At 49.6% G+C, this 23103-nt stretch overlaps 1 protein-coding gene across 1 annotated transcript in view; it reads left to right on the top strand.

Moving 5' to 3' along the window:
* Positions 1-346: 346 nt before the first annotated feature.
* PGBD5 (piggyBac transposable element derived 5) overlaps positions 347-23103 on the top strand; it is a 64929-nt gene continuing 42172 nt past the window's right edge. Inside the window, exon 1 of the mRNA XM_090263262.1 lies at positions 347-686. Coding sequence (XP_090119388.1) covers positions 347-686 — 340 coding nt within the window. The remainder of the gene's footprint in view (positions 687-23103) is intronic.

Below are 23103 nucleotides of genomic sequence, written 5' to 3'. Positions count from 1 at the left end.
CGCCCGGGAAGGTCGCCTGGCGAGCGCCGGGTGCCGCGGGGAGGGTGTGGGGACGCGGCGGGCGCCGGGGAGACGCATCGGCAGCAGGAGCGGCGGCGCCGGGCCCCAGTCGCAAAGCCTGTCTCCCGCCGCGGCCCGCAGCCGACGGCGCCCGAGCTTTGAGGGCGCTTCCCCGGGCTCGGGGCCCGAGGCGGCCAAGACGGCGGGCCGGCCGGGCGCGGGGCGGCGGGCGCTGTGCTGCGGGCTGCGCTGGTGGGGGGCGGCGGGCCGCGGCGCGGGCCCGGGGCCCAGCGCGTGCGGCTGGGAGGCGCTGTGGGGAACGGGCGCGCGGGCGGCGGCCGGGGCCATGGCCGAGGGCGGCGGGGGCGCGCGGAGGAGGGCCCCGGCGCTGCTCGAGGCGGCCCGCGCGCGCTACGAGAGTCTGCACATCTCGGACGACGTGTTCGGCGAGTCGGGCCCCGACAGCGGCGGGAACCCTTTCTACAGCACCTCGGCCGCCTCGAACTCCTCCTCGGCCGCCTCCTCGGACGATGAGCACGAGCGCCCCGGGCCCCCGCTGGCCCCCGGCGCCCCGCCGCCGCCCTGGGTCCCTGCCGCGCAGGAGCCCGAGGACGACGACGAGACAGGCACGGGCTGGAGCGCCGCGCTGCGGGACCGTCCGCCCCCGCGCTTCGAGGACACCGGCGGTAAGGCGCGGCCGGTGGGGCGGGGAGCGGACAGTACCCCGGCCGGGGGAGGCGTGATTGCTGCGGCGGGAGAATTCCAGATACCCCTTGGGCCGGCTGGTCGAAGGCAGCTGTGCGTTTCTGGAAACAAATGAGGCTGCGGGAGCTGGGATTTCAAGTGCGAGAATCAATCTGACTGCGTGAGATGGGGTGGGAGGCGGGGGGGGGGGCTGCGACTTCCCAGTGGGTGCAGGGGACGAGGCAGGGGGCCCAGGTCAGCATTCTGTCATGGCCAGGACGTGTGGGTGGGGAGCTTCCCACACTAGCTAGGCATGTCCCCTGTCCTACAGCAGAGGCCAGTTACACCTGTGCTCCTGCACCTCAGGGGTGAGTTAGAGGTAGATTTGCCTAGTTGAGGGGATTCTGAAAACCTGGCATGGCTTGGGGTGGGGGCAGTCATTTTGTATTGACTCCAGGCAAGCCCTGCCCAGGTGCCAGGGGTGGGGCAGGTAGCAGTCAGAGCGAGGCCCAGTGGCACCTGAAGGAGCATCCACCCATCCATGGTGTCTTCACTAGGCTTTAGTTTTCTCCAGCTCACCTGAGAAACTTTTGCTGTCCGTGCCATTTGGGATCTCTTGTTCAGAGCAGGAAAGGGCGAAGGGACCAGTGTGTGGCGTTAAGGTGTATGCTCTTATAGCAGAAAGCACTTTCTCCGGTGTTCTGCTCACCACCTTGGCCACAGACCAGTGCCTGAGACCCAGAGAAGGTCTCAGGGGTGCTGGCAGATATGTGACTTCTTGAGGGCCTTTTTTACTGTCTGCTTTTGCGGGAGTTGAGTTTTTAAATATCACTACTTACCCAGGCTTACCCAGCAGAGGCTCAGCAGCCTCTGCCTTCTCTGAGCTGGCCTCTGATGCTTCTGTTCCTAGCTCTGCGACCTGCTGGGGCAGGCCCTTGATTCTGCACTCTGTTTCCCTGGGTGGAAGTGTGTGGGACCAGTGTGTGGAGGACCAGGGAGTGGCCGCACTGATCATGATGTGGCTCTTCCCAATTACTGTTCAATCAGACAGAAATACAGCATACAGGAGGCAGGCCCAGGGGAGCCCGGACTGGGGCTGGACTTGGATCTGGACAGCAGCCTGCAGCCTGCTGGTAGGCCAGTGGGGCTGGCTGGACTCTCTCAGCAGGGAGTGGTCTGCAAACCTCAGACAGGCAGACAGTTGTGTAGATGTGCTGAGCTCCATCAGAGCTCATCAAGTCCAACTTAGCTGGACAGTGCTTGGGAGTGGCTAAATGTAGAGAATGGGAGGGAAGGGGGGAGCATGAGAGAGAGGGAGTGCACGAGAGGGAAACATCAATTTGTTGTTCCACTTTTTGATGCATTGTTTGAGTCTTGTATGCGCCCTGACCGGGGATTGAACCTACAACCTTGGTGTATAAGGATGATGCTCTAACCAGTTGAGCTACCTTGCCAGGGCTCTCTGGAGTGGCTAAATTTAAAAGCATGTTCTCATTTGGGATTTAGCTGAGTTTTAGAATTTTCAAAGTCATATCATTCTGTATATTGCTTTTACACACTTACATTTTTTAGAATGCCATTAAGTCTTCTAGCCATGGATAGCTGTTTTCCCATCAGCTCTTTAAGAATCGTACCTACCCAGAACCCTTGTTTGGCAGACTTGATGCTAGGAGTATCTGTGATCCAGCTTTTGATCTTGGAACACTTGAGATACATGTCCACCTGGGAGGGAACGAAGCAAGTCTCCCTATATCTCAGGGGAAAATAATGGAATTGTGTTAGGTTAGGGTTTGTTAGGAATAAAATGCATGAGTGCGTTGGTGTGAGAGGATGAGCACACCTGAATATATTTTAAACAATATTATATTTCTTAGTAGCCTATAAAGGGGAGAAATTCTGCAGCAGAGCAATTTAATCTAGCCACTGCAGCACTTCAGTGGTCACAAAGAGCAGTATTATGTGTCATTTGACACTGAGTTCAAGTTCTGCTTTCTTCAGGTGTCCACGGAGTTCACACCTGAATCTGAGAATCACAGGCACTTTAACCAAAGACATTAGTGGTTATTTGATGGCATTTTTACCCAATTGTGTTTTCCTTTTGTGTGTGGGAGCTTACTTTAAAAATCCAGCTCTGATGAAGAACTTCCTTTCCTCCCTGTAACACCCTTGTCCCTAAGAAAAATTTGGGGTGGAGGTGGAGGAGTGAGGTTGATGGCTTATTAAGCATGAATTCAGATTCCCTGAAACAATGCAGTGTGATTTATGGGGGCTGAAAATAGATGCAGAAATACATGGCTGCTCAGAGAACATCTTTGTGCCTAGTGGGGTGGAGAGAGATGGATGTTTTTATTAAGAGGCTGTGAGCTGCACCTGCCTGCTCTGAGCGCAAAGAGGTTGAGCCTGCTAGGTTTATCACAGTACAGTGTCAAAATGCTCTGAAAGAGTGTGTGCCCCCTTCCAAGGAATGCAACCTGGATCTCTCTTCCATCTTAGCTCCCCAGTTTATTGACAGATCTCACTGGGCTGGTGGAGTGGGAGGGGAGCAAGAAGAGGGTGGCATTCTGATCTGTAATCAAGCTTCATAATGGAAAATTTGTAGCAGAAATTGATGTTGCTGATAGAATCAGATGAGGAGAGCAAAGGGTTCTCGTCTGTGGAACAGGCTTCCTGCCTGCCTTCTGTTGTGTATACACGTGTACATGTGCATGTGTCACTGTGTCTTGTGTGTAACTGCATTGCTAGCCCAGTTTGGGCTGAGTAGGGTTTCTTCTATCACAAAGAGGTGATAACTGCTCTTTGGGAGCCCTCTGTTGACCTAGACCCTTTTTCAAAGAATACCTGAGCATGAGGAGGGCATTAGGCACTGGGTAACCATTGTGCCTTTGATCTGCATTCAGAAGGGGGCTGGGGGGGGGGGGGCGGATACTTGATGTCCAGCTGAGAGGAGGAGCAGAAGGGAGAGGTAAGCATCTCTGAGGTTAAGGTTGAGACTCCTAAGTGCTTTGCAGGCTGTTTCGGTCTTCCCAGACTTTTCCTCCCCCTCCTCCTCCTCTTCCTCCTTTTTATTCCTCCTCCTCCTTTTTCTTTGTCTGTTTTTCAGTGTATTCAATGTCCTGGATCAGGCCCGCCAGAAGTGCAGCCAACAATTACGGGTGTAGAGGGCTCTCTCTCTCACTCTTCTCTCCCTTTCACCAGGTTCTGGCTCTGCCTTGAGGTGTGGGATCCCTAGGGATGAGTTCAGTACAAAGACTGTGCTGACAGGCTTTTAACCCCTGTATAGATGGAGGGTCAGCCTGGGAGCTGAAGCTGCTTAATGGGAGCTCCGAGCCCAGACCCTCTCCCAACCAGACTTTACAACGAATCCCTGTTAAGTCACGCCTGCGAGCTGCCAGCCTCTCTGCCCACTCTGCAAATATCCAAGAAAGCATGCAAGCTCACTCTTTGAAAACTGCATGAGTTTCAGGCCTGGCTGCTTTATGGGCTTCTGCCCTTTTGGTTTTTTATTCTGAGCAGTCTTGTGATTCGTTCTCTCTGAGGAGGCAAAGGAACAGGCAGATTCACAGGAACAGCCAGTGCTTTGTCGTGCTGGCTGGGATCTGAGCTGTTTGCTCTTTCTATTAGAGGTTGGACTTCACAGGCATTTGAGGCCCATGTTGCATGTCGGCGGCCCTCTGTAATCCTCAGTGAGGAGGGGGATGACCTTGAGAAGCTGGAGAGGAACACATGGCTTTGAAAATTAACACTGTGAAATGTTTTATCTTTAGAGTTCTTGTTGGTTCATTTGGTTTCAAGTCTTTCTGATGAACAAGTAAGAAGAGAAAAATCTTTCTCCTAAAACCAGAATTCACCGAGACCCTCTACTGTATACTGGGGTTTCTGAGCAAAGCTACCTGGATCCCTGTCCAGAGTGTAAGGTGTACCCCGCCTTTAGCTCGGTGGCTCCAGGAACTTGTATCTTAAGTCTTGGTAGCTACAAGGTAAATCTCATGCAGTGCTCCGCAATAATCAAGCATGTGCCAGGCCACAGAAGCCGAAGGGAGCTTCCTAGGGGAGATGTTTTCCTCTTTCCCAGGAGTCTGCTCGCGTGAGAGGGGAAGCTGGAGTTCCCAATGACGATAAGAACCCCAGTTTGGTCTGTACTATGCTTCCCCAGCCCTCCATGGGAGGGAAGATGTCTCCACCTTACAGAGAACGACAGATGGGTCTTTTCAGGCAGAGTCCGGGGACCGATGAGGTTACTGGGTTAACGATCACCATCCGACTAGTCAGACTTTACTATTCAATTCAGGAAAGGTGCCCCACCCCCCCCTTCATAACACCTGGAACTTTTTCAGTCAAAAATATTTATTTTCATATTTGTACATGGAATTACTTTTAATTTGTTGGGGGGTGGTGTAGAGTTCTGTGAAGTTTAACACGTGTGTGGATTTGTGGAACTGTCCCACCGTTGGGATGTGGAGCAGTAGACAGAATCTCACCCAGCTCCTGACTTCATCACTGCCACCTGGGCTGAGCGTGGGGTCTCCTACTCAGTTTCAAAGTCTAAAACTCACCTTATTGTATACAGTTTCTCCTACTAACAAGTAGTATATTTCAATAAAAAACCAAAACAGAAAATGAAATGATAAAATGTTAAGAATTCTCATAATCTCCATTACCCAGAGGTATACAAACTGAGTTCATCCTTCATATAGCTTAGTTACATATTGTTGGGTAGCCTGCTCTTTAATTCTAATTAATACATTGTAAATATCTTCTACTTAAATTTTAAAGTGTCGTTTTAATGAAACCATAACACCGTACAGTTCCCTTTGGGTGGACATTGTGTTTATGGCCCTACTCCCACTTATTTACATATATATTTACTTATGTTTATTTTGCTATGGTAAATATTCTTGAAGCTTATGTTTATATGCACATCCTTAATATATTCCTTAGCATACAATGATCAAAACAGGACTGAATTAAGAATTTTGTACACTTTAATGTTGTTGATGTGAGTTGTGGAGTAGCCTTCCAGAAATGCGTCTACGCACATCCCTGCTAGCAGTGTACCAGGAGGGCCCATTAGAAAACCTTGCTTGTGGGGCAGCAAACTGAACGCGGGATTCCTGCTGGTAGGGCAGCTCTGAGAGGGGGTACCATTAAAGAGCACCTGTTGCAGCGGGACACACAGACAGTGCCCGCGTCTCAGTGTATAGCATGCGGTATGCAACGCCACCCAGATCCAGATCAAGGACAGGACGTGCCCGATGCCCTGAAGATTCCCCTCTGCCCCTTCCCACTTGGTACCTCCCACCCCAAGGGGAACTACTGTCTGGACTGCCATCACCTGGTTCTTTTGTTCATCATCACATCATGATTCATTCATATCAGTGCATGTAGCAGTCTTTATTTTTATTTCATTTATTATTATATCTATTTTTTAATCCTCACCTGAGGACATGTTTACTAATTTTAGAGAGAGAGGAAGAGGGAGAGAAAGATAAAGATTGATGTGAGAGAGAAACATCAATTGGTTGCCTCTTGCACCCAGCCCATCCAGGGATCAAACCCACTACTTAGGTATGTGCTCTGACTGGAAATTGAACCCGCACCCCTTTGGTGTGCAGGGCGACGCTCCAACCAACTGAGCCACCTGGCCAGGGCTATTTTATGTTGCTGTGTAAATCCTCCATTATCCTATCATTGGACTTTTGGATTGTTTCCAGATTGGGGCTTTTATGAGTAAAGCTGTGACACACATTCTTGTGTGTTTCCGATAGACATACGCATAGTTTCCCTTGGGCATACATGTCTAGGATATGATTGCTGGGCCACAGATGTATGTTTCAGCCTGGGCACTCTTTTGCACTGGATAACTCTTCGCTGTGGGGCCGTCTTGCACACTGAAGGATGTTTAGTTGCATTGCTGACCTCTACCCACTGAAGGCCAATAGCATCCCTTCCTCCAGTGTGGCAGTCACACATATCCCCAGGCCTTGCTCCCCTCCCTTTAGATACCTGCCAGCCAATGTAGGAGATGTGTGCTGTATTGTCAGCAAGCATGCTGAACCCTGCTGGGATAAATCCATAAAGAAGACATGTCCCCTGGGGTCCAGCAGGAGAGGTCAAGGGAAGGAAAAGAGATAAGGGTGCCTGGTGAACGCTGTGATCAAGGTCACATGGATTTAGATGGGATTCCAGAGGGGGGCATCACCTCACTCAGCTGCATTGGGGAAGAGCCTCGCAGAGGTGACCCCTCAACTCCATCTCTAGATGAAGAGGAAGAAAAAGGGCACCTCAAACCAAGGAGCTGCCTGGGCAAGGCGAGGACGGGCAGAGAAGGTACACCACCTCTGCTGAGGGCAGCCCCACTCACTGCTAAACTGAGTTCCTTACCAGAGGCCTTCTTAATGCAAATGCTCTGAAATTTGACATTTGTAATTGTCAGCATTGCAAGTAGCTATAGCTAGAACAGGAACTCCAAGTTCAGGCATAGAATTAACCTAGCAGATGCTTTATCCTACAGCGAGGGGAATTTGGCAGGTTTGGTGAGAAGCCCTTACAGAGGGTGGAATCCATGGAGAAGCACTGGGGTCTTTAAGGAAGGAAGAGGGAAAATGACAACCAAAGGTAACATGATAAAACCTTTATTGGCCAAAAGAAGTACAATATTATCTGGGGGAGGCTGTCATGTGGAAGAAATCATAGAATAGAATGCCAAAAAATACCCTATAATGTAAAGGGAGGCTCTGCCTGAACTGACATGCAATCTAAAGAACCTCTTCCCCCTTGCTTGTGAATTCCAGGAAAAACTGTTACAGAAGCATGAATATCTGGCCACATTTATGTGTATGTTTGACAGATCACTTTATTAATGAGTTTAAACCACAAATCCTTCCACTTCTTGTAACATGCCATTGCTACCAGCTTTAACAAGCCGGTATCACCCCTTGGCTCATACTGGAACCTCTGTCTGCTTGGATTCCCAGCCTCCAGGCTTGTCAAGCCTCCCACACCTGCCCCACCCCACCTCTCTCCCCATTTGCTGTTAAGGAGTATCATTTTACAAATAAAAGCTCATCCTCTGACTTCTCTGCTTAAAACCTGTCCATGGCTCAAGGGAATTCCGGAGCCCCTCTGTGGGCCTCCAAGGCAGGTTGTCCAAGCCTTCCTCTCCAGTGTCACCTCTGGTTGTAGTCAATACTCTTCTAGCCACATAATCTGTAATCTATCTCAGAGCCTCTGTACCTGGTGGGCCCTCACCTGGAATGTTCCAATACTTGAATGGGAGCCCTTGCTCTTTCATCTGGTCTTAGTTCAAATGTCACTGTCTCCAATAATCTAAAATCACCAGCTTCCCTCTGGCCCCTTTTTACAACTATATACACTAACTCATTTCTCAGGTGGGCTGAAACCTTGGGTGTCTTGGTCACAGTTAGAACATGGCAGCTCCTCAAGTTTTGTTGAGTGAATGAATAAACAGAACGATCGATGAACACAGAAGTAGATGTTAGGGATGGGATCTGACATCACTAAAGAAACGTTTGCAAGGGGCTGAGCATTTTTAACATCCAAAATAATGGAGGAGTGGGCCGTGTGTCTCCTGAGGGAATGACCTCCTTACCAGGAAGGCACTGAGCACTTCTGGATGTCTTTCACAGGGATTTCTGCCCTGGATGGAAGACTGAGTTTGTTGGCCTCTGGGGGACTCTCCAACCCTTGGCCTTCTGCAATCTGCTAGAGACCCCAAGACAGGGATCTATTAGGAATTTGCAAGGGGGGGAGTCAGCTCCTTGTGCCCTTTATTCATATATATATATCTCACATACTATGTGTCAGATAGTTTTCTAAGAACTTCCTAACCTATACAATCCTCTTAATAATCTTATGAGATAAGTATTATTATTATCCCTATTATAAAAAATTTTTAAAAATCCTGACCTGAGGATATTTTTCAATGCTTTTAGAGAGAGGAGAGGGAAGGGTCGGGGGTGGGGGGAGACACTGATGTGAGAGAGAAACATCAATTGGTGGCCTTTTCATATGTGCCCCATCCAGGGGTACGCACCCTGACTGGGGATCAAACCCGCAACCTGGGTATGTGCCCTGACTGGAACTTGAATGGTGTGCCAACCAACTGAGCCACACTGGCCAGGGCTATTATCCTTGTTTCTTGCATGAAGAAACAGGGTCATCAAGGGGTTAAGTGACAGAGTCACTTGATTAAGGGATAAGGAAGCATCTGTCAAACTTAGAGTGTGAGCGTAGACATGGTATATTCTGGTCAGATCAACTACTTAATAATAAGTCTTGTACAAGGTGCTCCACTTTCTTCTCCAAATCCATTCACCTGCTGCCTGCCATCCAGGCAGTGGCTGCCCGTCATCCAGGCAGTGGCTGCCCAGCATTTCCTGGCTCCCTGGCAGGAGATGGGCTGCTACGTGGATTCTGGGCAGTGCAAAGTGAACAAAAGTGTGGAGCCCTCTCCCAGGCCTGCCCACAGGCTCTGAGCCACAGGTGAGATGCTCAGGCTCCCAGATGGAAGGATCTTGTGCCCAAATCACCATTCAGAGCAGAGTCAGTCATGAATCAGTCCCGTTTGTCATGGACTAAATTTATGTGGGCAAGAAATGAACTTCTCTCCCATTTGCCCCATTGCCCGTTGGGTGGGAGGCAGTTAGGGCTGCCCACTGAGCCCTTGCTGGCACCGACACCGAAGAAAAAGAGGAGAGATGGGCAGGGAAGCAGCCTCAGATCAGTGGGCCATTTGCTGAATCACTGGGCAAGGATTCATGAGGGGAGGTAATGGAAAAGAGAGCCTAGAGAATAGGAATGAGTAATCTGCTTTCTCTCAGTGAAATTGCTCCCAGAATTTGGGAAGTGGGCAGGTGAGATAATGCAGGTAAGCGCTGGGCACAGGATGTTCTAGACAGTTTAACTGCCCCTGGTTGTTTGGAAGCTGTAGGTGTTTAAAGGGGCGTGGTTGTTAGTTTGTGGCTCGGGAGGAGGTGGGCCCAGCCTGCTGAGCTGTCACCTGTGCGCTGAGCACCTTCCTTCACGGAGCTGCGAGAATGAGTAAGGATGCGTGGGGAGGGTGGTGCTTCATCAAAGGAAGCTTTCATTTTACTCCTTTAAATGACTTTTTTCCTGTGTTGCCAAAGTGGCCATGATGGATATTGTGCTATTTAGAAAGTTTTAAAAACTTTCTAGCAACAAGGAACCCTTGAGAGGAAGAATGCAGGAAACATATAAACCAATGGAAACCAGGTGGCTTGCTCTGAATCCTGGGTGGGAGGCCCCCAAACCTACCGGCTTGGTGTCCTCCACCCCCCACCCCCCGTTGCTCCCGGTTCCTGAGGCACCCCACGAATCTGCCACACTCCCATCTGTCAAGGGCCTTCAGCTGGGACCCAGGCAGAGGGGAGAGAGACCCACAGGCAGGTGACTGAGACTTCAGTGAGAATCCGTCACTGCCCTTGCCTGTGTTTGGTCCCACCCTCTCTCTTGAAGGTGACCAGAAACCGGTGGGTGAATGCAATTCTGATGTTTCAGAGCCTCCAAAAAGCCTCCATGATGGAAGCCATTAGAAGTGGAATTAGTTTAGAAGGATCCAGAGCCAGAGGAGACCAGCTTTCTTAAGTTCAGGAAGCGGACTTAGGAAGAGAATGTATGGGATCAGGGTAAGCATGATTTTCTCCAAAATGGTGCACAGGTGGACTCTGGGAGAGGGATGAGCAAGCGTCTTGCTGCTCTGAGCGCCTTCTGCATTCAGAGATGGTGGAGAGTCAGTCACATCTTCAGTGAGTTTCCCTGGGAGCCTGGAGCACGGCAGCCGGGGGTCCTGCTCTGATGGGCATGTGGGTGGCACTGCCCGAGAGCTGCATGGGAGCCGGTGCTCTGATTCCCGTTTCCACCCGGGGCACAGCTACGGTTGCCACACTTAGAGCACAGAGCCCCAGCTGCCAGCCTGCGACTGGGAAAGCCAGCCCTGTTTGTGAAGTTAAAAACAAAAGGAGGAGTCCTTTTTTTTCTGATAATTTTATTCACAGGCATTAACATCATACGTGGTTTTTAAATGTGCTCCTCGTTTTACCGCTTTTTTTGTTAGTATCTCTTGCCGCCTGCCTCTGTCCATATAACCCACTCTGACAATGTGGTTGGTGCCAATATGCAAACAGTCTGTACATAATACATGTACATTTATAGGGAGTTCGGTCCTTGTTTAACAAATAAAGGCTCATTTATGTACCTTTCTACCAAGCCCCTCTCATTCACTAATCCTTCATGAAGAACTTCCTTCTATTCCTTTCTCACTTAGTTTTTTTTTTTTTTAAAGATTTTGTTTATTTATTTTTAGAAGACAAAAAGGGAGGGAGAAAAGGAGGGAGAGAAACATCAATGTGTGGTTGCCTCTCACGTGCCCGCTGCTGGGGACCCGGCCCGCAACCCAGGCATGTGCTCTGACTGGGAATTGAACCAGCGACCCTTTGGTTTGCAGGCTGGTGCTCAGTCTACTGAGCCACACCAGTCAGAGCTCACTTAATTTTTTTAAGGAATGGCTGCTGAACTTTTATTAAATGACTTTACTTTTATCAAAATGCTTTCATTGCTTTGGACTTCTAGTTCTTTTCCACATTTAGTTGATTGACAAAGTAAATTTTATTGATTTTCTGGTATTACACTCCCCTTACTTTCCTAGAATGAGTCCTGGTTGGTCTCAGTATGTATCTTTGATCCATGGCTGGTTTCTGTTGCTTGCTAACATCAGTTCAGACTTTCCGTAACTGAGCCATCATAACTCAGATTTGTTAATAGTTTTTCCCCTCATCTCACCTCTCTCAGGTTTGGGTATGAAAATTATACTCGGTTTCCTAAAATGAATTGCCTTATTATCTTTAAATTGCCTTTTGCATTTAACAGTAGAATTATGGATTCGATACAACTCAGCTGCGAACCTGGCTGGTCTTGGTACTTCTTTCTGAATTTTCCATTTCTTGACTCATTGGATGATTTATGTTTCCTAGGAAATCATCTAGTTCTTCTAGTTTTCAAATTTGTTAACAGAAAGTTCCATGCAGTGTTTAAGAATGCTTCTTTTATTTGCTTTTGCATCTCTATTCTCAGTCCTAATCTTCTGTCCTGTTTCTCCCTTATCCTCCCTCCCTTTTGCCTCTTTTCTTCCCCTTACCTTCTCTCTCTCTTAGCCTTGATTGGGCATGTGAAGTGTTTTTTTCTATTTTTATTAGTTTACTCAAAGACCCAGCTTTGAGTTTATTTGTCTTATACTTTTTATTAGTTTAAGATTTTATCTTTATTATAACTTCTTTCTTTTGATTTAATGAGCTTTTTCTAATTGGTTAAGATGACTATAACATTGCTTTTTCTTTAAAAAATATCTTTAATAGTGAAGACATTTGACACTAAAGTCTTCTCAGAGTATAACTTCTGGCACATTATGCATTTTGATATGAAATGTATTCTTTTCCATTGCGTTCAAGATTTTCTTCAATCCCCCTTTTGATTTCTTCTTTGATCTAAGAGTATATTTCTTAATTTCTAAATGGTTAAGATGTTTTTGCCTACCTGATTATTGAATTCTAAGTTTATGGAACTATCTTTTAAATATTTAATTTGAAAGGTTTGTAAAGGTTTTCGTTGCTGCCAAATATGGAATTAATCTTTATAAATGTAACATAGATAGGTGTAAGAAAAAAAAATGTACGTTTTTTGTTTGGAGGTGGTAAGGGTGTCTGTCTTTACTGTGTCTTTATTTTTCTCTCTCTCTAGTAGACATTCACATTCGAAGAGCTAGTTGCCACAGTCTTGCATTTCTAAGAATGCTTAGAAGCCATGTTGTTCGGTGCACACATACTCACACCTTTTCTGTCTCCCCCAAGCTGTGCTTTTAGTATCACCCCTTTCCATCTTGCTTATACCTTTAACCTTAAATCCAGCTTGTCTTCTATTAATTTTCTCTTTTCTGCTTTCTCCTTTGCATCTGCCTGCTAGCTCCTTGCCCAGTGCACTATTTTAAATCCCTACTTGCCATTTTAAGTATGTTTCTTGAACAACATATAGATAGACATATATTTTTACCACCACCCAATAGGCGCTTTAATTTAGTTGGAGAAATCAATCTGTATACATTTAAAGTGATGGCAAACAGGCATGGTTTTTATTCCTTTCATCTTAATTTATTTTGCTTTTTCTCTTTCTCTTTTCTCCATTTTGGTGTTTTGCACTAGTTGTTCTTTCTTTTTCTACTTGATACATGTGGACATTCTTTCCATTTGGGGGGTTATAGCTTTATTTAGACATGATTCACATGCCATACACTTCACCCACTGAATGTGTACAGTTTAGTGGCTTTTAGTATATTCACAGTTGGTGCAATCATCAGCAAAATCAACGGTAGAACATTTTCATCATCCCAGAAAGAAACCTTTAGTCATCATCTCTAGCCCTAGGCAACTGCTAGTCTAATTTCTGTCCCTATAGATTTGCCTATTATGAAAATTTCATGTAAATGACATATAATATATGGTCTTTCGTGACTGGTTACTTTCAGTTAGCATACTTTTTTAAGGTTCATCCACATGGTTGTATGTGTCAAAATTTCATCCCGTTTTAGGCTGAATAATAGCTCATTAAGCTGATCTACCACTTTTTTGCTTTTGTCTGGAAGTGGGTGGCCTTTGTTGCCTCTCTGTCTGTCCTCTGTTCCTTTGCCTCAGGATGGAGCCTTAAGCTCTCACGTCTTCTTCACGGTTCCCATCTCTTCATGCCCTGTTCTCTGCTTAGTCATTTCTTGGGCTTGAGCTTCTTTGTCAGTAGTTCAAGAATCATACGTGACTGTTTCACCTTCTCTTTGAAGAGTTATTTAGTTGGGAAATCATGCTTTTTAGTTACAGGGAATCTTTTTTTCCTTGTGTGTGTTACAGTTGAATCTCTTTGAATGCTATTATTATTTTAATTAAAATTCAAGTTGTGTCTGCATCTTCCAGTCGCTCTGTATTCCTGGGTGGGTGCTCTGTTTCTTCTGACCCATCTTACTCTCTCTGCTGTGAGACCCTCGGAAGAGGGTTAGTTTGCTTCGCAGGCTCACGGAACCCACATCTGGTGGAGTGCCAGAAGGGTTAGCTAACCTGTGTGTGGGACAGAAGGCAGCCCTCCCTGTGTCCACAGCGGACACCTCATTGTCCCAGGCTCAGAGCCTGGGAGTCTAGTCAGAGCTCAGAGTCCAGTGCTGGGAACATTCCCAGGTCCTCAGGTATCTTCAGGCCTCCCGGTCCTGGGCTCCCAGGCCAGTCCCTTCAGCTTGAGGCAGAAAAGCCCACACTCTCCACTATAAGCCCAATTGTGTGTACCTAACCACCACCTGGGGGTCTCTGTGCTAGAGGGGCAGAGTGGGGACAGAAGTGAGGGGAATAGCAATGTTGAGGTCACACCATCTTCTTTCAAAGAGAAACATGAAAGACTTTATTTTAGGGAATAAGGTGACAGCACTTGACTAAAATTATTTTACTTCACACTTAGATAAGTATTATCATCCCCTCGAGGCAGAAGAAACAGACTTGGGAGGTGAAGTCATTGTGCCGATCAGTTATTGCGGCGGCGCTCGAGGTGGACCCGCTGTCTTCCTGGTATGCCGTCTCAGCTCCATGTCACTCCCTGAGCGGAGAGGCCTGGAGTTGTGCTGGCGGGCAGTGTGCACTTGCATGTCAGCTGACCTTGCTCTGCGTCCTTACAGTCACAAACCTGCGGGTGCTTTGGACAAAAGGGTGGATGGGTGGGTTACTCTCCCTGTGGGCTTGATGGTCCGAGAGAGCATTCTTAAACTTCCTAACAGGGACTTGGCCTGGTAATTGCCTGGGAGAAGATGGAAGCCATTAAGGGCAGACATCTCTCTGAAGAACCTCCTTCTGGAATACCACATTCAATGCCTATATAAATAGTTGCTTGAAGCTGCCATTGGCAGGGAGTTACATGCACTCTGCTAGGCTAAATATTACATAATTGGGACATATTAAAATGTTGCTATTGCTATCATAAGAGGCTTTTAGTTTTGGTCTTTCAGGATAACTTAAAGTTGTTCTGACCCATTTTTCTCTCTTTCTATCTGGAGCATAAAAGGCCAGATCCTCAGAGCGAAGAGGTGGCCACGGTTTCCAGGTATTCGCCCAGCAGGGTTCCGTAACCTTCCCCCAGCCCATGCCTTGGCTTTTAGGCACCAGATCCAAGGGAGTCTGGGCAGTTTCGGATGTAATGTTGGGTTAAGTTTGTGAGTGTAAAGAGCGTGGGCATTTGAATCAAACTGACTGAGTCTGCTTTGAGACCAGCTACATCCTTGAATTCCCAGACTTCCCAGCTTCTACAATTCACGTGTCAGAGGAACTTAACCTGAGCTGCGGTTTTCTAATCTGTAACATGAAATACTAGGTCCCTCACGGCCTTGCTGGGAGTGATCTCATGTGTGTAAAGAATCCATAATGTCTAACCCTTAGCAAACCATCTGTAAATGTTTGTCCCTTTCCCTCCTCTCTGGCTGTCCCCTGGCTCTCCCTGGATCTTTCTTAAGGGTAGAGAGGGGAGATGCTGGGCCACATGGATGGCTTGTATGGGGCCTGTTAGTGAGCGCCCCAGGCTTGCTTCCTTTGGGGTGATCACTCATGAATGCATGTGGATGTCAGTGTCATTTGGAATCAGTCCACATGGAATCGTGCTCGTGAGAAGTCTGGCTGTAGAATAAGCTTAGTTCTGTGTGGCACAACCATGTCTTCTTCCCAGGAAAGACTGGGAGAATCTGAGCCCTCACAGCTTTTGGCTGGACTCCACCCCCCATTGGCCATAGCTGCTGGCAGGGGCTTTGGTGGCTGAAGTCCTGCTGTCCCCCAGTGTGAGGCAGGTTGGGAGCCCTGGGTGCCCTGCCCCAGCCCCTTGTTCATCACGTTTCTGTCCAGGTCACCTCTCCCATCTTGTTTGGGGTTGGTTGGAGGCAGTGTCATTTGCTGCCTGGGCACCCCCGGATATGCGGGGTGGGTTGCGGGGGCGGTGAAGGCTTGCACACAGGACCAGTGCACGGATGAGCCCAGCCACAGGGCGGAGGTCAAATGGCATTGACTACAGGGCGAGTGACGTGGCCCAAGGCCAGAGGTCTCTAGTTTGAGAGGCACCAGGCCACAGAGACCCAATGTGCTTTCAGTGGCACTGTTATGCCCTGGAAGGCAGAGGGCAGCGGGCAACAGAAGTATCACACAAAGTTTTTTCCTTCTGGGTCTGGATGCCACCTCCGCCTCCAGCAGGAGAGTACCTTCTGCTGGAGCTGAGGGCTCCTTGGTTTGGACGCCCTGGGCAGCCCCCCGCCTGACCGTGGCAGGGCCTGCTAGCAGCACCTCAACCTTCTCTGCCCTTTGAACTCGGCATGTGACCAGGGTTTCTCTCCAGGCTTTCTCCAAGCGCTTCTCAGTGCCCTTTGCTGTTTACCTTTCTCTGTTCCCCCAAGCAATGGGAACGTGGTCCTGAGGTCCTCCATGGGACAGGTCAGGGGCTCCCTGTGAGAAGAGCCATTTTAGTGGCTCTTACCAAGCAATTAGTGAGCTCTTACCACATGCTGAGGACTGTTACATATGTTTATGTACCTGTACTGGCCATGAGCTTTGCCTGTGCCTAGTAAGCATGGCCTGTACCCCATGTGAACCAAACAGATCCTTACCTGCATCAGATGTCCACCCTAGAGGGGAGGACAGACAGTAAGCAGTTACCAGGACAAACAGACACCTGGTTGGAAAGGAAGCGTTAGGAAGAAACAGTGGACAGGATTATGGGGGTTGGAGTGGTGGGGCAGGAGAGGAGGGATCAGCTGCAGAATTGAACAGGACAGCCAGGACAGGCCCCATTGAGAAGATGAGCTCTGAGCCCCAGCTTATGGGAGGGGGTGAGCTGGATATTTGGGAGGCAGATAGCCTTCTCAGGCAGGGAATGGCCAGGGTGGGCCCAGGTGGGAGTTGCCTGGGTACCCCGTGCCAGCAGGAGCAAGCGAGGGGCAGCAGGAAGGAGGTCCCAGGGAGAGGCGGATTGTGGGAGTCCGTATAGGCCATTGTAAGGATGTGGCTTTTACTTCTAGTGCAGCAGGAGCCTTGGGAGTGTTTTTGCCCAAGGGCAACATGGCCCAGTGTGACTTAAAGAGATGCTCTGGACACAGGGTTGAGCACAGACCATGGGAGGGGCTGGCCACTGCCTTAATCTAACAAGAGGTGGCGGAGTGGAGGCCATGAGGTGCTCAAATTTCAGATGTGCTTTGGAACTAGAACCAGCCATGTGCCCTGATGGACTGAGTGATTCAGCCTTGGGACCTGAGTGTTGGCGGGACCTCCAACAATGGTGACAGAAGAAATATGCATCCTTTTGCCAAAAGTGTGATTTGATGTGAAAAGCTGCCATCAGCAGGATCTTCCTGACATCCTTCGTCATCTTACTCTCTGTCTCCCGCGGATTATTTTTGGTCATCGTTCTTACTGGTGATGGTGGTAGCAGCATTGCTAACAGCTAACTGAGGACCAGACTAGAAGGCCCGGTGTATGTTGCTCTTTATGGCTGAGTTCCTAGGCACTGAGGCCGGGCTTTCCCCAATAGGATGAGCACATACCAAGCTCACTGGTCCAATGGGAGGGGCTCTGGCAGAGGGGCCGGGTGAGGGGTTACCTCTGCTGATGGGCTTCTCCTCTCCCCGGGGATCCCCAGGCAGGACCCCCTGCTGTCTGAGTAGTTGGCTCTCTGAGAAGATGCCAGGTGGGCATCAGCAGAGCTGGGAGGACTGCCTTTCCGAGTTGGGTTGTCAGACTGCAGGACACCAGCTGAATTGGAATTTCAGATAAACGATGTTTTAGTGTCCGTTTACCCCCAACATTGCATGAGACGTACATGAAAGAATTACTTGTCGTTTATCTGAAATTCAGTCAAATGAGGCGGCCTGGGTTTTAATTTGCCAACTCTGGCTACCCTCTTGGGTGTGTTCCTGCCCACGGATGAGCGGCACCTGAGGCTTAGCTTGCACCTTAGTAACCTGGCAGGGTTGCCGAGTAACAGGACTCGAGTTGGAAAGTGCCATGTAATTTTGTGGCAAAGGTGCTGCCGACTTCCTGGGTCGTCCTCCTCCCATCGTCACATCTGAGGGGCACAGCTGAGCTCTAACTGGAGCTCCCTCTGCACCCTGCCTTCCCTCTTCTGTTCCTCCCGAATAAATGGCTCCATGGGACAAAGTGCTGGCGATTGCTGGGTATTAAGTACTACCGGATATGGCGGTGCAGGCCCCGATGGGGGTGGTTGCTAAGGACTGAGGCTTGAGGTCTTGGAAACCAGTACTGGGAGCTGTGGGTGGAGTCGCATGAGGGGCGCAGAGGCCTGGGGCTGGCTCTGCCCTCTATGGCCTTATGGCCTGTCCTGCTGGGAAGACCTCTGCTTCTGGTCCCATCCTGAGTCCTGAGCATCTGGTCTGCTTGATAATCACCTCCTGTCTGTTTTGGGCTGAGCATATATGTTAACGTCCTAGTACCTTATGATGTGACTGTATTTGGAGATAAGGTCTTTAAAGAGATGAGTTAATATGAGGTTATTATGTTGGGTTCTAATCCAACATGACTGGTGTCCTTAGAATAGGTTGAGACACAGATACATACTGAGGGACAATTATGTGAAGACACAGGGAGAAGATGGCCATCCACAAGGCAAGGAGACAGGCATCAGGAGAAACCACCCCTGCCAACACCTTGGTCTTGGATGTCCAACCTCCAGAACTGAGAGAAAGTAAGTTCCTGTTGTTTAAGTCCCCGGTCTGTGCTGCATTGTTCCCCCAGCTCCTGCAGATGGACAGACCACCTTACAAGAGAAGGACCGAGGACAAAGCAGCGCAGGGAGGCTGGACTCCTGTGTTGGGATGAGCGGACTCCAGCTATGTGTGCCACTGGGCCCTCTGCCAGCTGGGACTGTGTCACGGCCTGTGGGTGTCCCTGGGACCAGATGTGCCATTTCAGATGTGAAGGTGACCCACGGAAGATGGCGGACTTTTCTCTAGAGTGCAGTCGCTGACCTGGGAAGGGCTTTCGGACAGTTCCTGACCAGAGTTGCCTGGTGCCTGTGCTGGAGGCGCTGCCAGCCCTGGGCTTTCATGGGCTCCCAGCCTCACAGCTGGGTCCTCCCCAGCAGCATTAAGCTCTACAGAAGGCAAGTCACATACGAAAGTGTCATCCGGCACAGAAGCTGTGAGGCAATTGATCTTCCTTGAGGACGTCTGACTACTTTATGTGCATAACATACACTGAAGGATGCACAGCCTTAGACCACAGCCTGGTGGGTCTCACACATGTATATATACTCATGTGTTCCTGGAGGGGGTTTTGAAAAACCATATTATTCTAGAGCTATTTTTATGGCAGTGGCATCTTTGGGTCATTAAAATTATTTTTATGTCATTATTCTTAGCAATGGATTTGATAAATATTCTTAAATCCCCTGTGTTGCTGGGCTTAGCTTGCCATTTAAAGATTCATTTTCCTTCATAAAAGTGTTGCCTCCATGCCCTGGCCAAGTAGCTCAGTTGGTTAGAGCATTGTCCTGATAGGCCAAAGCTGCGGGGGCTTTGATCCCCAGTGAAGGTACTTACAAGAAGCAACCAATGAACATATAAATAGGTGAAACAGCAAATCAATGTTTCTCTCTCTCTCTCCAAGATTAATAATAATAATAATAATAATAATAAAGTCACCTCCAATGTCACCTGGGCCCCAGGGCGATGGCTTCTCTTTTCTGAGCTCCATTCCCAGCCTATAGTGGACTCCGGGACTGGGCCGGAGCCTCTGGGAGCAGAATATGTCATCAAGTCGGAATTTGAAGGTGGGTTGATTTGAGGGAGTAAGAGCAAAACTTGATTCCAGAGAATTGGTTTTGTTAGGCTTTAGTACTTCCAGTTATAAATTTTTATGTTTTCTGTCTGATACTCTTGGGCATTTTTGCTTTAAATTCCCAGACTTCAACCTGAGGAGGCAGCTGGTGAGGCCAGCAAAGCCACATGGCAGCCCTCAGTGTATCAGCGCAGCTCAGCACCCGGGCTTCCTGCCCTCACGGGTTCCTGAGCTGGGACGGGGGCAGGAGGTTTCACCTGCAGTGGCCAGGCTGAGGGTCCCTGTCAGCATGCAGGGATGCATGTGTGCATGTGTGGGTGCCTGGTGACATGTCCCAGAGCACACAGGCCTCCTCTGGAAGCGCTGAGCTGCCAGGCTCTTTCTGTCCCTGTCCCTTATTCCTGCCACTCCAGACCCTGGCTCTGCCCTGTGGGATCTGCTGCCTTGTCCCCAGGCCCCCTATGTGCCTTGCCATGAGGCTCACATCCTGGGGTGGATGATCAGGGCCTTGGGGGGAGATTCCCATGGATTAGAGCCCAAGCAGGAGTCTGGTCAAAGGTCAGAAGCTGGTGAGGAGCCATCAGGCTCCAGGGGCACACAGATCACCCGGATACATGGGTTGTGTGGACCCAGTGGGAGCTGAGGGCCTCGGAGCCATGAAGTACAGGTTCTGCTGGGAGGCAGTCCAGACACTACTCTGTCAAAGGCAGGTTTCCAAGGAGCTCCGAGGGGAGGCCGGACAGAGGACGAAAGGGCGGAGTAGACTCAGCTCTGAGGGTGGCGGCCCAGGGCCCTGTGCCCGCCCGCTGGGCTCCTGTGAGCAAGGGAGGAAATGACAAAGCACAGGGGGCTTTGTACTGAGCTTTGGAGGGGAAAGAGCTGCCTGGGATTAAACATTCAGAGCTTTAATTTTAAATGGGTTCAGGTAGTGGTCTGTCCCCAAAGCCTTCGTCCTCTCAGCTGGCTGTGGGCTCCCACCTGGGGGGACAGACTACAAAGTCATCCCAGCCAGAGGGCTCAGCCTGGGCGGCAGCCGGCCACAGGCACCCTGACACTGGAGAGGGCTTCTACCTGGGGGCGGTCCCCCAGTGACACCTGGCTCTGCCACACCTCTTACCCCAGCCCCATTGGGGAATGGGCGCGGGAGGCACTGAGGCCTACGGGAGCAGGTGCCCAAGCCCAAGCCCGAGCTTCATCTCTCCTTTCTGTTGCTGCTCTTTCCATCTTGCTGCAGCCAGCAGACCCCACGGGTGCAGCCTTCTCGGAGAGGCCCTGAGCCCTTTGACAGAAGGCCCTTGTTGGGACTTAAGCAGCGGTTGCATTCTCTCTGCTCCAGCTTTCACGTTCCAAGTGCGTGTGAGGGGAGGCAGGATGCAGACCAGAAACCGTGTCTGATGCTGATGCTGATACGGACTCCTCTTATGCTGAGTCATCTGTTGGTTGACCCCACCTAGAGACCACATGCAATGGGGATCATACTTGATTTGGGTACAGCCAGAGGAAGGGGAGCTTTTAGTCGTGTGTTGGGCTTGGAATGGAGTGTCCAGAGTTCATCGCATTAGAGATAGAGGGATGCACCTCACTGTACAGACAAGGCAGTGGGGGCTCAGAGGGGTTAAGCTTTTGGTGCAGAGCTGGGTCTGAGTCCACAGCTCCTGCAGGGCCAGCGTGCGGGTGTGCCCACACTGGCCAGAGGCCTCTCAGGCTAGCAGCAAGGGGGTCTGTGGCTCACTCCGGGGTTTCCCAAGTGTCAGTTTGCAAACCACTGCTGGTCCACGGTGAAGTGACTGTTGGTCTGTGGTAAACAGAGGAAAACCGAGGACTCTGGGATGATAGCTCATAAAGTTAAATGTGTCCTTACTGAGATCCTGTCCTTTCTACTTCTTTTCATGTTAAAATGACTAAAATCATGGTTGAGGGGTATTTTTGTTTGTTTGTTTTTTAGGTGGGGGGAGGCGCTTATGGTAAAATAAACTTTGGAATCCTGTGAGTTCCTTTCTCTTTTTAAAATTGTTATTGATGTGCCCTGGCCAGGTGGCTCAGTTGGTTGGAGCATCATCCGGTACACCAAAAGGTGGTGGGTTCGATCCCCGGTTGGGGCGCACATGGGAGGCGGCCAATTGATATTTCTCTCTTTCTTTCTTTTTCTCGCTTCCTCTCTCTCTAAAAAATTAATAACTATATCCTTGGGTGAGGATTTAAAAAAATTGTTATTGATGTGTGCAGTTGAAAAGCCTGTGAGCACGAACACCTTTAGCAACCCCCTTCCTCCTGCTAATCAAGAAGAGTCCTCACTGGGCCCCGACTCTGGAACATGCTCACCCACCAGCTCCTGTTGGCCTGACCCCTCCAGGTCCCTACTCTCGGGGGCCACACTGCGGCCTGGGTGCACCAGCTGTTCTTCTGGGATCAGCACTGTGGAAGCTCACTAACGCACTTTGAAAAAATTCAAAGGAAGTAAGATTTTCATTTGGGTTTGAGATCTTGCTAGTGAAGCTTCACAGTCCTGGTAAGCATCCATCTGGCCTTTTCCTGTAAAAAGTTCGTTTCATCTTCTGCTCCTTTTTAACCACATCACTAAATGAGCAGATGCTCAGCAGGACGCCTGTGCCGGGCTGCCTCTGGCCCCCTTCTCTGGGGCCAGCTCGGCCTCCGCTGAGCAAGGAAGAAAGGCACACAGCTCCCGGCTTCATTTTTGTCTAATGGTGTAAGGCAGAGGCATTTGGGGCCTCTTAATAATTGTAAAGCCCATCTTATTTATTGACTATTTTAAATGGTGTGGATGGGGTTTATTTCTGTTGGAAATAGCACGTTCTCTTAATTGCACTAAAAATACTGCAGGAGCTGGGTATTATGGATGGCCTGGTACCTCTCTTTGTCCCCACTGCTTCACAGTTTGGTGCTGAGCGCTGCCCTCGGACAGGGAGTACCAGCATGCTGGACGTGGCCCCCCTGCTGATGACGAGGTCAGGGGTCTGGCGTTACCTTTGTGTCATAGCATGTTCCACTTTCGCTGATACCAGTGTCGTGTGAGCTGCACGTGAGCACATGCCATTTTATAATGTGCGAAGTTCTCCATCTGTAAAACCTCTGTTACATCCCCACGGCAAAGGAGAGAGCAAGTGTTCTTCTCTAGGGGAGAAGATGAGGGCGCAAAACTGGAAAATTGCTCAACTATAATACTCTCAGCAGCTTCCGAATCCTTCCTCGATGTTGTGGTAACTAAATTAGAGCGTGAGTCAGGACTCTGTCTTGGACCCTAACTTGAAGCTAATTAACCCCTGCATGCTATGTGCCATCCAGATGTCAACTGTCAGTGATTGTGACAGGCTGGCCGCCCCACCCATCACCACACACTCAGGGAAACTGCCCCTGGCTGTGTGCCCTGGCACTTTCTGGGCGGCTGAGCCGAAGCCCAGTGGCCAGTCAATGTGAGACAGAGGTGGGGAAATTGACACTGCACCCCTCCCTGCTAACACCGCACACAGTCCGTGAGTCAGCCCTGCAGGGACACTGAGCTGCCCGACAGCTGGGCGCC

Source organism: Furipterus horrens, unplaced genomic scaffold, assembly GCF_987537825.1.
Source record: "Furipterus horrens unplaced genomic scaffold, mFurHor1.1.pri manual_scaffold_15, whole genome shotgun sequence".
Lineage (NCBI taxonomy): Eukaryota > Metazoa > Chordata > Mammalia > Chiroptera > Furipteridae > Furipterus > Furipterus horrens.
Note: the sequence above shows the minus strand (reverse complement) of the source record. Positions and strands in the feature narration are given on the sequence as shown.